Genomic DNA, 14,160 nt, shown 5'->3' with positions numbered 1-14,160 from the left:
AGAAATTGCCAATAAGTCCCCAAGAATCTGGTGCAAATATTCAGCCTGAGGCTTCTTTACTCACTGCTTTTGTTGTATGTCTTTCATTGAGATACTCTTACTGGATAAAGCCTTAGGTAAATTTTTTGAGTCATAATCCCCTTAATATCCAAAGTTGTTATGAGAGAGAACATGAAAAGCTAAGAAAGCAATAATTTCAGAAATTGGTTTCTTTATGGATTTTCTATTAACTTTTTCCTGGCAATCATGCTCATTAATTTGGTATACTCCCCTTTTTAACACACAACACACACAAAATCACAGAAAGTTTACATAAATTGTTATAGGGGGTCACTTATGCTGTGTTTGTTGCCAATATCAATCATTTAGAAAAAGAATTATTTTTATTGAAGAGAACCTTTTACACTAACAATGATTTTTTAACAATTTTACTCACCCTTTTTTGTGATGGGGCAATTAATCTTTTTGGGCAAGTGATTACAAAAATATTAATCTGCTGAGAATTTTAGAAATAGAACAGCTTTTATGTCCAGGCTGCTAAAATGTAATGGAAATTTCATAATATTAATTTTAGCTGTTTTATGTGAAGGGATCATACAAAATAACTTTCTCACCAGTCACAGCCCTAAGTGCATCTGGTTCTATTTGTTGCCTGGGGTATTACATCTGGGGAATATTTATATTTGCTGTGCAAAGAGGAAAATATGGGCCAATCTTGCCCTGTATTTTTTACCTATATTTTCCTTGGAGCCGGAGTCCAGCTTTTAATGTTCCCTCTACCAAGAGAAAATAAAACATAAAACTGTACAAGCCCATGGCTGAGTTTCCTTGCATACTTAACATCAGTGGCAGGACATAACAGAAACACCTTTATTCCAACAAAAGTACGTAGATTAGAAGCCACTTCAAAGCTGAAGAGATGAGTTTGCATAGCCTGTTCTCCTGCCAGCACAGTCCATAGCTGCCAGTCAAAGATTAAACCACTAAGCCCTGAATTTCAAGATCACACTTTAAAGAAAATAGAAGGAAGTGCCTTCAAGGATGGAAGTGCTGAGCAATGCCAATGTATGATGCATCTGAATAGCAGGAATTTGTTTCTTGCTGCCCAAATACCTTATGAAAACTGGGCTCTGCTCACCTAGCTTTCTGCCTGCATGGTGTTAGTGGCATCTTTGCCACAGCAGAAAGAGCAAGCACTAGAACAATCTACTGAATTAAAAAAACCCCAAAAACAAAACAAACAAAAAACAACAACAACAACAACAACAAAAAAAACCACAACAAACAAAAAAACCCACAAAAAACCAACAAAAAAACCCCCAAAAAACCCAAAAACCAAAGACTACCAAATGCTATCCAAATTCTATCTTTCTTAAAAAAAACCTGTAACATCCTTTCCAGACATATCTCTATGTAGCTGAACATAGAGCTTGCCAGAAAATAGTCTCTTGTGCATATTTGAAAATAATTCATAGATTTCATTACACTTTTATGGCTAAAGCCAGGTAAAGTAGAGTCTGGTGGTTTTAAAATATACATACTTAATGTTTTCCTTTTTCATCACCTCATTTGTATTCTTTATTTCTGCTAGCAGGTTCTTTCATTAGCCTTGCATGATACTTATTTAGTATTACCAGGGCTATTTTCTCTTGTTTTCTCTTTGGCTGTTTTGTTTTGTTTTGTTTCTTCCAAATCTGATTTATGGATTACTCGAAAAGAAAAGCACTAATGCTATTTTCGGTGATTTCCAGTGTCCTCTGTCTGTGTTTTATTTTATTTTCAGATTGTTGTGTCATAGGTCTTTGTCACTAATTCCAGAGTTTCCTAAAATGTGGATATAGTACAAATACAAGAAGTCCTCAGCTCCTCAAGGCATGGTTTAAAAGTGAGCCTACTGACTCAAGGAAAACTCCCTTTACAGTCAGCACAAACTTTAGCAATTCTCATCAGGCCTGAGATCTGCAGTCATACATACAGTTTTTCTTTCAAAACATTCCCTACTTTTTTTCCAATCTGCAAAGACAATACAGAGATTAGGTTTCCATCTCATCCAGTAGCACCATGAAAATCAGTTGCAAGGTTGGTACTATTGGGTGTGGACAGACAGATATGAAATCTAGATATTCCCATTGTCTGCCTCCTGTTTTGAAGAGACCACAATGGCAAAAATGGAAAACAAATTACAAACCAGCAATTTTGTAGAACATTTTGGTGATTACAGAAAAGCATTTTGTAATCATCCCAAAGCACTACTTGCTGTCCATCAAGGACATCAGTAATTCAAAGTAGTCCTAAGTTTTTTCTGTGAATAAATAATCCATAATAATGGTGACATGGAGCAATTCACATTTATCATTGATGAGAATGGCATTAGAACTTAGTTGTAATCAATGCTTCTGAAGCTCTCCAAGCATAATAGATTTGGAAACAAATATGAAAAAACAGTGGCAGAACATGTGATAAATAAATCCCATTAGGTCTGATAATATGACACAGGCAGGCAGGAAACCCACTGGGAGATTTGCAAGTCAGTAAAGAAAAATACACATTCACAATATTAATTACAACAGTCAGTGCTTTACAGGTTCTAAAACAACTTCCCTCTTGCTGCAAGTGGATAAATAGATAAGGCTTGCTAGCAATGGAAAGAATTAGAACATAATTAAGACTGACAACTGAGCTGTATAAAAATAGATGAGCACATGTAAACATTTTTTCTAGTAATTGATGAGGTGAGAAACAATGGCTTTTCTGCTGAATAAATAATTTGTCACACTGTAGGACAGATGCTCCTGGTAGGTGTAATAACTGGCTAGTGAGGTAGAACTCATTAATATTGTGTGGTGCAGTCAACACGCTGGAGTGAAGGGATGCCATCCAGAGGGACCCTGACACGCCTGGGAGGTGTCACTCAACATGAGCTGGCAATGTGCACTCACAGCCCAGAAAGCCAACAAAATCCTGGTCTGCATCCAAAGGAACATGGCCAGCAGGTCAAAGGAGGTGATTGTCCCCCTCTGCTCTGCTCTGGTGAGTTCTCACCTGCAGTGCTGCATTCAGATCTGAGGACCCCAACATAGGAAGGACATGGAACTGTTGGAGCAAGTCCAGAGAGGTAATGAAGTTGATAGCAGAACTGGAGAACCTGCCCTAGAAAGGCAGACAGAAGAATTTGGGGCTGATCAACTCAGAGAAGAGAAGGCTGCATGGAGAACTCATAGCAACCTTCCAGTATCTGACGGGGCCCTACAGGGAAGCAGGAGAGGGACGCTTTGTCAGGAACTGCAGTGATAGGACAAGAGGGAATGGATATAACTTAAAAAGAGGGGAATTTTCATTTAGATATTAGGAAGAAATCCTTTCCTGTGGGGGTGGTGAGGCACTGGAACAGGTGGCCAAGAGAGGTTGTGGATGCCCAAACCCTGGAGCTGTTCAAGGCCAGGCTGGATAGAGCTTTGAGCAACCTGATCTAGTGGGAGGTGTCCCTGCTCATGGCAGGTGGGTTGGGACCAGATGGTCTTTAGGGTTGCTGCCAACCCTTAGCATCTATGATTCTGTGATTCTGCAGTACACATTCTAGTTGCCCTATGTATGCTTAACTCATTTCAAAATGTGAATTAGATGAGTTCACGTATTTTGCAATGGGCCTGTTTAGGGCTTTGGATCTTCAGAGTCAGAGGAGGGCTGAGTACCACTCAGTGTTTCCTGCATATTGCCTTCTCCCCAGTGTTGGGAGGGTGCGTTTTCAGCACGGTCACACGGAGCAGCCTGGCATCCTTGCTGCCTGTGAAGAACATGGTCTGCCTTCTCCTTTGCTCCAAAGAGAGAATGGCTGTGTGCCATTAGTCCTTCATTTAGTTTAAATTCCCATAGCAGGATACAACTAATGGTTTATGGTGAAATACAGTGGCATGGCATGGCCTTAATGTCATAATTATCCATAAAGAACTGACAGAGATCTTTTAATGTCTCCAAAGAAGTCAAGAGACAAGCAATTTGTGAGTCTTGCTGAATAAGTAAAATTAACCTTAAAATTAACTTACTGTGTAAGTCCAGTAGCATTTCTGCAAAGCTTTCTGGTAATAAAATCTAGCAGTCGCAGAGGTGTATCCTTGTCTTTAACTGGGTGTACAGTTTGGCCAAATTCTGAAGAGAAGCAGAGGTTTCCTGCTATCATGTGATGAGGAAGAGTGGATGCTGTGTTCAGGAGGTCCCACAGCCTATAGCAGTACACTGTTTGATCAAAGGCACAGGTTCCCTGTGGTCTGTTAAACAGGTGCCCACATGAATAAGCTGCTGTTGAGGTCAGTGAGGCAAATGCCCTCACTGGAACCCTTGTCATAGCAGTCCCTTGGGAATGTAGAAATCCTCAGCAGCTAAATAAGATTGAAGAAGGCTGGAACATGTGTTGCCTCCCATTACACATCATCCCTCCCTTTAACCATCCCACAGCTGGTTAAAGGAGAAGAGCATTTATTGCTCACAGAGGTGGGGGCTTAGCAGAAGCCTCTTGTTCTGGGCACAAAGCAAGTCTTCTTCATCATCTCCCAGGGAGGCGATGGCTCCTGAATTAGGAAGAGGAAAAGAAAGTGTTAGGGACAAGTAAGAGTAGGTACTTCTCTGGAATAACTATTTTCCTGCAAGAGACCTCCTGTCCTATCAAAGCCACATTTAGATCATCTGCAGCTGTTATTTCCATGAATATAGGATTGCTGTGTTTATCATGCAACTTTGACTTCCTCTGCATGCTGCATGCCTGTCTCTCTTGGCTGAGCCTACTTTTAACATTTCACAGAGTTGAGCAGCTTCCAGCACCCACCGTCTGTGAGTATTGTGGTCATCCCAAACTCATGCTGTTTTTAGACAGCATTTGAGAGTCCTGTGCTTTGTGATTTTTTTCTCATGTTAGCATGAAATACACAAACCTGCTTATACTTAATCTTAGACAATTTTTTTCCCCAGTTTGTTCAGATAAATCTCCTTGGCTCAGCAGCAAATCCATTTGTTTGCAAGGCTGGAGCTCTGTGTTTTAGCTCCTTTTATTACTTAATTTTTTCTGTGTTGGTTAGTGGGAAGTTTTGTCAGCACTGCATTTAAGTGTGTTTGTTTAGCAAAGCTCAGGCCTGATGCATCAAGCTGGTCAAATGTCGGTTCCAAATTTGAGGGCAAAGTGGTAACACACAGCATTCAAACGATGTGCGGTGTATATTGCAAAAAAAAATATTGATGGGCACAACTACATAGAGTAAAGGCTAGTGCTGTAAAAGGCCTCCAGAAAACAGGAGTTGCTGTACACAATAGTTTTTATTGTAGACTACAAAAAGAATTACTGGTTTTCTTGCTGAATGTGAAGATCAGTGCTGTATGTGGAGTGTTTATATCCCTGCTAGAAATGAGAATGCACAGCTCAAATCCACTCGAAGTAAGTGGTAAGATGAGGATACAGCTGAGGATTGCATCTGGGATCACAATAGCTGGAAAATATTAGCCAGCTGGAAGTAGACATTGGAGATATTTACTAGTTAATTAATGGAAATAACTGCTTTCTCAGAGATAGCTCTTCAGATCTTAAGGTTAAGGCGCCAATGCAGTTGTTCCTGGAGGAGATCTCAAAATGGTTTCTTCCCATTGGGTGGAAACCCTAAATTTAAGGCCTGCTCCAAACCCTCCTGAAGCTATTGGAAGGCTTCCCATGGATTTCAATTTGTAGGCAATAAATATGAGCCTTTTTAAGCTTTCAATAATAATTCCTTCTCTCAAAGAAAAACAAAATCTCATTCCAAATATTTAGATTGCTAAAGAAAGGCATGTAGTATTTTCCACTGTATTTTATGGAGACACAGGTCAGCATGGAGGAAAATGTTCACGCCTGTTTTTCCATAGGATGTTCAAAGAAATCATGCAAAATTATTATTTTCCATGAGATAGGAACAGCCAGTGTTTACATAGGTTAATAATTAAGAAATTTGCTGGAAAGAAATGAGAAAATATGATTTTTTTAGGGGAGAGTACTTGATATAAAAAATATTTAGGTGTGAGAATCTTACATCTTTGAGAATTCCTTGAATGAGGGAGTATCAGCAGTCAGAAGCAGACATTTCTCTTGTGTTTGAGTATTGGGTCTGTGTTGATGAAGCCAACCCTGTGACTGAAGATCTGCTTGCAAGGGGTTGTGGTACTGAGCCCGGAGGCTCTCATTACTCGACAAGTGTTCTGCTGGTTCCCAGGGATGGGCAGCAATGAGCTAGAGCTCACTCTGGAATAGCAGGGGCAGCTTCCTGCCCTGTGTTGCATCTTGTGGAGACTCGTGGATGCACAGGGTGAGAGTGGTGTGATTGATGTTGCTGAAATTGGAGTCCAAAGGAACTCAATATTACACTCATTTGTATTATGTCACACTGATATGGAGAAGAGTTAAAATAAGTGACTTCTAAAGTGTTTGCTGATGGTGCTGCTGATTTAAGTGGGATTATAGCCCATTAAACACCCGATGTATGACTGTCTTTGGCCGTTTTACAGATACAGCCTCTGGCTTTAAATGCTTGAGACTTACACCCATTTGTTATGGTGAGTAATTTTTTAGACTTTTTAGAGAGTGGCTGTGGGAGCAGTTTTTGGTTTCTCGTGGTAAATCCTCTTCTAGGATTTGTCTTCATGCTCTTCACCTCAGTGTGAGCAACTGACCCACGGATGGTGTCACAGGTGACAGATGACTGGGAAATAGGGGAGTTAGCCCACAGCAAAGATAGCAAGAATAATTTCAGGCTTTTTAGTGGCAGAAAGCACAGTTGAAGCAGCATTTCTGATGTATCTATCAGACAGAAATGGAAGAAGGCGGTGCGCAGGCGGCGTGTGCTACAGGAGAGCCGCTACCATCCCTGATTCCTAGATCCCACCTAGTTAACTCCTTGCAGCAACACACCGGGGCTGCCAAGTACCGGGTTAAAATCAGGCCGAGCCGGGAAGGACGGCACCGCCGGGCCCTATAGCCCCACGCCGTTCTCCGGCGAGGATCGAGGTGTCCCCGCTTGTCCCCCCTCTCCTGCTAATTCGGTGACATTTCGGACAGTTCAAAAGTTCACGGGGAGGCTCTGGCGAGGCGACCGGGTGTGGGGCCGGAGTAGGGACCTCCAGCAGGTCCAGCCTCGCCGGCGGGGTTGGCCGGTGCCTTCTCCTCCCTCTCTCCCTCCTCTCTCCTCGCTTGCTTCCAGGCGAGACCTTGCTCTCCGCAGGTACCTCTCTGCCTTCCCGCGGATCCCTTTCCATCTTCCCCCGGCGCCCCGGCAGCATCTGCCGGGAGCCCAGCGGGCAGCCTGCGCGGAGGGGCGCGCACCCCGGCGGGCCGGGAGCGGCGCGGAGCGGCTGCCCCCCCGCCGGCGGGGGGCGCGGAAGGGGGCGCGGAAGGGCGGGGGGGGGCCAGCAGCGCTGTGGCTGCTCGCCGCCCCACAAAAGGCACCGCCGGGCTCGGGCTGCTCCGCACGCCCGGCGCACCGGAGCGCGCACGGACACGCACACACACACACGGGCACTCACACACACGGACACGCTCGCACGCACTCACACACACGGGAGCGCCGCGATGTGCGATGCGCGATGCGCGACGTGAGGCACCTCGCACGCCGCGGGGCCGGGGAGAGCCGGCGGGATCCGCGTTGCCAGCCCGCCCGCCCCTGCCGCTCCCTCTCCTCCAGACCCATCCATCAGCCTCTTCCTCTCGGTCTGCTCCTGCCTTTCTTTTATTTTCCTTTTTTTTTTTTTTTTTAATTTTCTTTTTTTAAAATTTGCTCTAACTGTATCTATCCAAGCATAGAAAAAATGCCTGCCCGTGGAGCGAGGAGAGGGCACCGGGTCGGTAAATAAGAAGTGAGTACGAGCACAATGGCGTGCCTCCCCGCTCCCAGCCCTGCGGATGCTGCATGCGCCCCTGCTTCCCCCGCACCGGACACCGGGATGCTCCCCGCGGCGGCCCGGGGCTCCTTTGTACCTTGCCTGGCTCCTTTCCCCTCCCTTCCCGGCCCCGCTCGCGCCGCGCCCCGGCTCCGCCGCCGGCCGCCTCGCCCCCGCGCCGCTCCCCGCGGCGGAGCATCCCAGCTGGCGGCAGCTTCCCGGGGCTACCGGGGCTGCACCCCGCGGGGGCGGCGGGCGTCCCCCGGCGCGCCGCACCGGCCGCGGGGAGGGGGCGGCGGGGCCGGCGGCGGTACCCGGTGCCCGCTCCTTTGTTCGCCGCCGGCGGCCGCGGCGGGTCGGCGCTGCTCCGGGCGGGCTCGGCGGCCCCGGCCGCGCTGGGAGCGCTCCCCGGCACCGGTCCTGGGGCATCGCAAGGGCTCGGGGGCTGCCGCAGGAGGGAAGGCGGCGGCGGGAAAGGGGCTCCCCCCGCCAGGGTGCGGGACGGGGGGGCTGTGCCCGAGCCGCCGGTGCCCGTGGGGCGGGGGCCGGAGCTGTGGGAGGCGTGACCGCGGCGCGCGTGGAGCGCCCGGCGCCCACCCCGCGGGCTGTGAGGGGCGCCCCGGGTCCCGCTCGGCCCGGGCTGGGGCTGCCACTCGCCCCCCGACCCCTTTTTCGGGAGCAGCGGTGTGTGACGGAGCCCGGCGGGTTCCCAGGCAGTGACTCTGCCAACTACCACCTTCCCTGCAGGGACGCATCCCATCACCGCCGTCCTGTGGGAGACTTTCCTCTAGATTTAGATCTGAGCTTTTCCCAACGGCGGCTGGAAGAGCTGTCTTGGCCATTTAAAACGTACTGGTTATTCAAAACAATTTAAATATAGCTTGTGTGGTCACTGCCGTGACCATCTTCCCGCAGGAGACCTTTATCTGCACTTGATGTGGAGGATTTTTTTTTTAGTGCCCATGTAGTTACTGGTAGTCACATGAGTTATCCAAGTACTTGATTAACACATTCAGCCACTCTTTTCCTAACCCGGTGGGGTTTGTGTAGCTGTAAATAGAAATACCTGCTCTAACAATTGCACGACTCTTCCAGTAAGCACACCTGTGTTATACCACTGTTTTCTGAAAGGTGTAATCAATAAACAATTAGCCCGTTAAGACCAGTATGATGAGCAATGTCTTATTTTTACAGTTGTGTCTGGGGAGTTTAGAAATGATCACACAACTGTTCTCCGAAAGCATTTGCTGGATCATAACACAAAGTAGGTGAAAGAGATGAGGTTTTGTATTTTCCGGATACTTCTGTAATGCTGAGGTAGAACAGAGCTGGAAGGCTGCTTAGCAGTGCTTGAGAGAACATTGGACATAAAGAATCTCTGCAACAAAATACTACCTTGGAGTAACTCAATGAAATGCAAGGATGTAGGGGAAATATTGAAATTTTGGAAATTATTCAATATCATACAGGGACACACATAGAAATGTGTTTATGCATGTAAGATGGACACTACTACTCAGAGCAACAGATATGTTGTAAGGTGTCGTGAGATTAAGAGAAAATTCAAGCAGTTGAAGAATTCCATTTAGAAGCAACAGAATTCGTGTAATCTCTTGGCAAGAAGAGTTAGTGAGATCTGAGTGGCGCTGTAAACATTAACTTTCTTTTTTTATTTTTGCCAGTGGCGGCACCTGACTTGCTGGATCCCAAATCGGCCACTCAGAACTCCAAACCAAGACTATCATTTTCCACCAAGCCTACCGTGCTCGCTTCACGGGAGGAAAGCGATTCAGCCATTAATGTTATGAAATGGAAGACAGTCTCAACAATTTTTCTGGTGGTAGTCGTGTATTTAATAATTGGAGCAACAGTATTTAAAGCCCTGGAGCAGCCTCATGAGACCTCCCAGAGAACCACTATTGTGATTCAGAAGCAGACGTTTGTATCTCAGCATTCCTGTGTGAATGCAACAGAGCTTGATGAACTGATTCAGGTAATCCATACCAAACCCGTCATCACCTTGCCTTAGAGGAACAAATTATATATGGCAGTACTGCAGTGATAAGGGGCTAAATCTTTCTAAGCGAAGCTCTCTATTGGCCAAGCAATGTAACAAGTGTTAAGACCAGAAGCTGAGCATTTGCATTTTCATGCAAAGCGTCATGGTTGAAAAGCTATTGCTATTTTTAGGTCCAGTATGCTTGGTAGAGGGCCTTTTCACTGAAGCCTCCCATTATGCTAATTAAATGATTATTCATCAGCAATATATATAATTAATAGTTCACAAAGGAATTGGTATATTGATTGTGCTTTACAAGTTCTGTCAATATTTGAAGTGCCTAATTCTGAGGAAGAAGCTACACCATCCATTGCCTTAAAGGACTCCTAATTTACTGTGATTTTATCAAACTACTGTTCCTTCCAGCTGCATGTTTCTTTATATTGATTTTGTTTTAAGTACAGGAAAGTACCATGGACTTCCTACTTTGATCTTAAATCTCAATTTTCTCTGCTTCTTAAAGGCACATCCACAAATTATGTATATTGGTGTGTTCATATTAACACTTTATTTAACTTTATTTATTTAACTTGATTTATTCCTATTTAACTTTACCCTTGCAGGTCACCTGCTTCAGAACCATGGGAGATATTTATTTGCAGTAGCACAGAACTAGATCCAAAGCCTTATAAGTCCCCTTCCACCTTAAATCTCATGTTCTTATGAATATCCAGTGGCACTGGAGGGAAAAGCAGAGGGCTGCCAAATCACATCAGTTCTGGGCATGGGACAATGAAATGTGAGACTTGAGTGAACAGTCAAGAGTTGGCAAAGATTGACTCCTTCCTTAGCAGTGGCCATGGGGCTATTTGGGTCTACAGAGGCCAAGATGGGACAGGGAGAGCAGGAGAGGGTGTTGGGCACCCAGACTATGGTGAGCAGAACTCTGGAGCATGCCAGATGCATGGGCAGAAAAAACATCTGGAAGTGGTTTTTGTCAGCAGATGTGGCTGGGAGTTTAGAAGCTGACTTTACCTCTCTAGACCAATCTGCATTGAGCATCAGCATGAAAAAAATCATCAGTTTTGTTTTTTCAGTTTTAAATAGAGAATTATGATGTGCTGACTTATTTTTATGGTACACTACTTCTGAATTTTAAAGGTAAGCTGGGAAAATATCTTGTATATTGTGATTTCTCCCGTGCCTTGTTGCTAAAATATATTCCAAAACTGCTACCCTTCAAATGCCTGTCAGACAGTTCCTCTCTCCACTAGTCCAAGCAGGCATGCCTGAGGAGATGCTGCTGATAGTGATTTAGATACTGTGTAATAACTGTGTTCCAGTGGTTTGACCAGCAGAATGTGAGATAATCTTTCAGAGAAATATACAAGCACATTCTGATGAAAAATAACTCTTGTAGCTACTATAAATATCCTCCTATGAAATTTTTAGGTCAGATACTGTACTTGTGAAGATAAAAAAAGAAATTTTGAAGCAATATTATCTTACATCATCTGTGAGATGGACCTTAAGGCAAAAACTGTTGAAGTTTGCTCTGGAGTACTTAGATATTTTAGCATTTATGATTCTCTGCCCAGAAGCACAGATTGATAATAAAAACCCACTTCATCAGCATTCAACGCCCATTTGATATTTTGTGTAAAATAAATGTGTTTCAGTACAACCATCAGAGAACAGATAACCATATCAGCAATAGCTTGCATCTCCACTAGTGAACTTGCCACAACCAGAAAAACACAGGCGTGTGAAGCATGGGGAGTGACACAGCCTCCCACAGCACATGGATGAGAGAGAATTGTGGAAAGTTTGCTCTGTTTGCTGTTGGGGTAAATGGAAAACTTAATTTGCCCTTGATCCCTTCTGCTTGTCTGTAAAGAGCACCATGATGTGGAGGTAGGAATGTGCTGTTACACTTTCACAGGAGCAAAGCTTGGGCACAGGGAGCCTATTTGGGTGGTTTGCTTTATGCAGAGAAAGTGTTAGTCAATGACATTAAGGGTTGGGAAATTCTGCCTTCCCAACGTAAAATAGAAAAGCAACGGTAGATGAGAGTCTCTAATTCATTTTTCCAGTTCAAGGCTACTGTCTTACTCACTGGGGTCATATTTCTTCCCTAGTTGCCACTTTGCCACAAAAACTAAATTAGTGAAATACATTTTGTCTCCCTGGGATTATGTCTGACTGCTATTACAATATAATGCAACGTTTCTTCAGTTTTTGTTGGATGTCTGTATGAATAAAAATAAATAGTGTGTGCAAGGAAAAAGTAAATGTTATTCAAGAATTCACTGAAAGCTATAAAACTGAAAATTAATATGTACTAGAGTAGGAGAGAGCTGGAATGATTAGTTTGTGTGAAGAAAATTACAGAGCTTAGAGACTGTAATGTCTTCTTTAATCAAGTATTTACCTTGAGTCAAACTATAATGAAATTCATTGCAACTTTTCTTTTTGAACTTCGTGTTCTCGGAATCCACATACTATTTTGGCTCTTTCATGCTAGTCATTGCTCAAGGTGCTTGTCATACCAGGCTTTTTCAATCTTCACAAACTTCTCTGTAGTTTAATCCTTACTCTGAAGCAGGCTTGACTACCTGAAGACTGTCCACAGGCAGTAAAATATGTGATAGCTTATTCTGGTGAGCACATCAGAGAGACTAGGTGGAGAGAACAAATTCAGCTAAAAAAAAAGCACAAGTGGAATGACAGTCCAGTTTCCAGCAACCAGGAGCCATGGAATTTCCAACACCTTAGCTAAAATCTTCCTTTTGTCACAAAGCTGTTCAAAACAGTATTGTGTGTTTCTATATATACATACAGGATAAGGATTTTCCCCTTCCTGTTTTCTCCATCCTTATGTTATCTCACCAATCCCCAGTACCTGTCCTGGTACAGCATTATATACTGTTGCCAACTCTTCAGCAGGCACCGGTTTATTCCCTGGGTTTTGAATTCCTGAAACTTTGTATTGTCACATTGATTGTGTGGCTCCTCTGGGTGTACTAGGTGAGAATTATACTTTTACAGACATCATATATTTTATATAGATGTAAAATATGTGGCAACAGAGAGCTGCTATGCAGCCTAGAAAATGTGCAAAAGTAATGGAATAGAGTGCTTTGAGCATGGCAGTGAGGTAAATTCAGCTGCCTCAGAAAAAGGACCTGTGTTTTCCTCATAACTTTTCAGCCTGGCCAGCAGTGTTATTCCTGTGCTGAAAAAAAAAAAAAAAAAAAAAAAGAAAGAAAGAAAGACATGGTCTTCACGACTTCTTCTGTCTCAGACTTCCATGGTCCAGTATTGCAAATCTTTCAGTTACTTTTTGCCTCACTGTCACAGAATATACCTGAAATGAACAACAGCATTGCCTGATCTTAAGAGGTATATCCAGGTACATAATTTGATATTTTGTGAGCACCTCCATTTAGTACCATATTAAAAATGTGCAAAAGTCATGCAGAGCATATCTGTACACCCAAGAGACCAGTTTTTCCAGGCAGTTCCGACTCCTGCTGTAGCCTGAAGCCAGCATTAACAACAGCATTAAGTGGATCACTGGATGCTGTCTCCAATGGTGCTGAGGTGGGCAGTGCACAGTACTCAGTGGTGGTATATCTAAATTTACAAGAAGAGAAATACCCCAGGAGGGAGGCTTGTAAAAGTACAAACAGTACCTGGGTGAGTAATGAGAATAAAACAGAGGAGCAAGCTGCTCTGATGTTAAATGTTAAACTTCACTTTTAAAAAGTTTCAGTTGGAAGGTCTTGCGAGGATCTCATCTGGTAACAGATGAGAAAACATTGATTTGGTAAAGATTATTTGTGATATCTAATGCATTATAAAGCTGCAGAAAGGAATGTGGCCGGGTTCTTTCCTACTATTTCTTCTTTTGGAGAAGAGCTCTCTGCAATTCATCATGAATGGTGGTTTAGTTTCTCTCTGTGCCTGCTCTCAACTTGGCCCTGCCATGCAATGCAAAGTAATTGTCAGGTGACAGAATAAAAGAGTAAATGTAGTTCAGACTGTGTGGATTTAATGAATGTGTGACAAAGTATATAAACCTGATCTTCATTTACACTAAGGATTTTTTATATCTTGCGTCCAACAATTTTTCTCTCACCACTGAGCTATTTGTTGGTAGAAGCTGATAGAAACCTGGGAGTAATCCAGCTATACACACAAACAACAATAAGCATTAAAGAATGAAGTAATTCTCTAACTGGAGCACTTGTATCTAACTATTTCAATCTAAT

The 14,160-nt window shown here is 43.9% G+C and overlaps 1 protein-coding gene and 1 long non-coding RNA gene across 9 annotated transcripts in view; one reads left to right on the top strand and one right to left on the bottom strand.

Annotated features, from left to right (window-relative positions):
• LOC135297070 (uncharacterized) overlaps nucleotides 1–8,118 on the bottom strand; it is a 52,550-nt gene extending 44,432 nt beyond the window's left edge. The window contains exons 1-2 of the long non-coding RNA XR_010359094.1: nucleotides 7,985–8,118; nucleotides 4,044–4,565 (exon numbers count right to left, since the gene is read on the bottom strand). This is a non-coding gene — a long non-coding RNA (uncharacterized LOC135297070). The remainder of the gene's footprint in view (nucleotides 1–4,043; nucleotides 4,566–7,984) is intronic.
• KCNK2 (potassium two pore domain channel subfamily K member 2) overlaps nucleotides 1–14,160 on the top strand; it is a 128,977-nt gene that overhangs the window by 44,271 nt on the left and 70,546 nt on the right. For 6 of the 8 annotated variants that reach the window (XM_064414223.1, XM_064414227.1, XM_064414225.1 and 3 more), the window contains exon 4: nucleotides 9,570–9,880. In XM_064414223.1, coding sequence (XP_064270293.1) covers nucleotides 9,570–9,880 — 311 coding nt within the window. Of the gene's footprint in view, nucleotides 1–6,914; nucleotides 7,233–7,352; nucleotides 7,864–9,569; nucleotides 9,881–14,160 lie in introns of those variants that run through there. The other 2 variants (XM_064414230.1, XM_064414228.1) reach the window with 2 other exon arrangements.

Source organism: Passer domesticus, chromosome 3 (genome assembly GCF_036417665.1).
Source record: "Passer domesticus isolate bPasDom1 chromosome 3, bPasDom1.hap1, whole genome shotgun sequence".
NCBI classification, from domain to species: Eukaryota; Metazoa; Chordata; class Aves; order Passeriformes; family Passeridae; genus Passer; species Passer domesticus.
The sequence above is the reverse complement of the archived record's forward strand: the minus strand, read 5'-3'. Positions and strand labels throughout refer to the sequence as shown.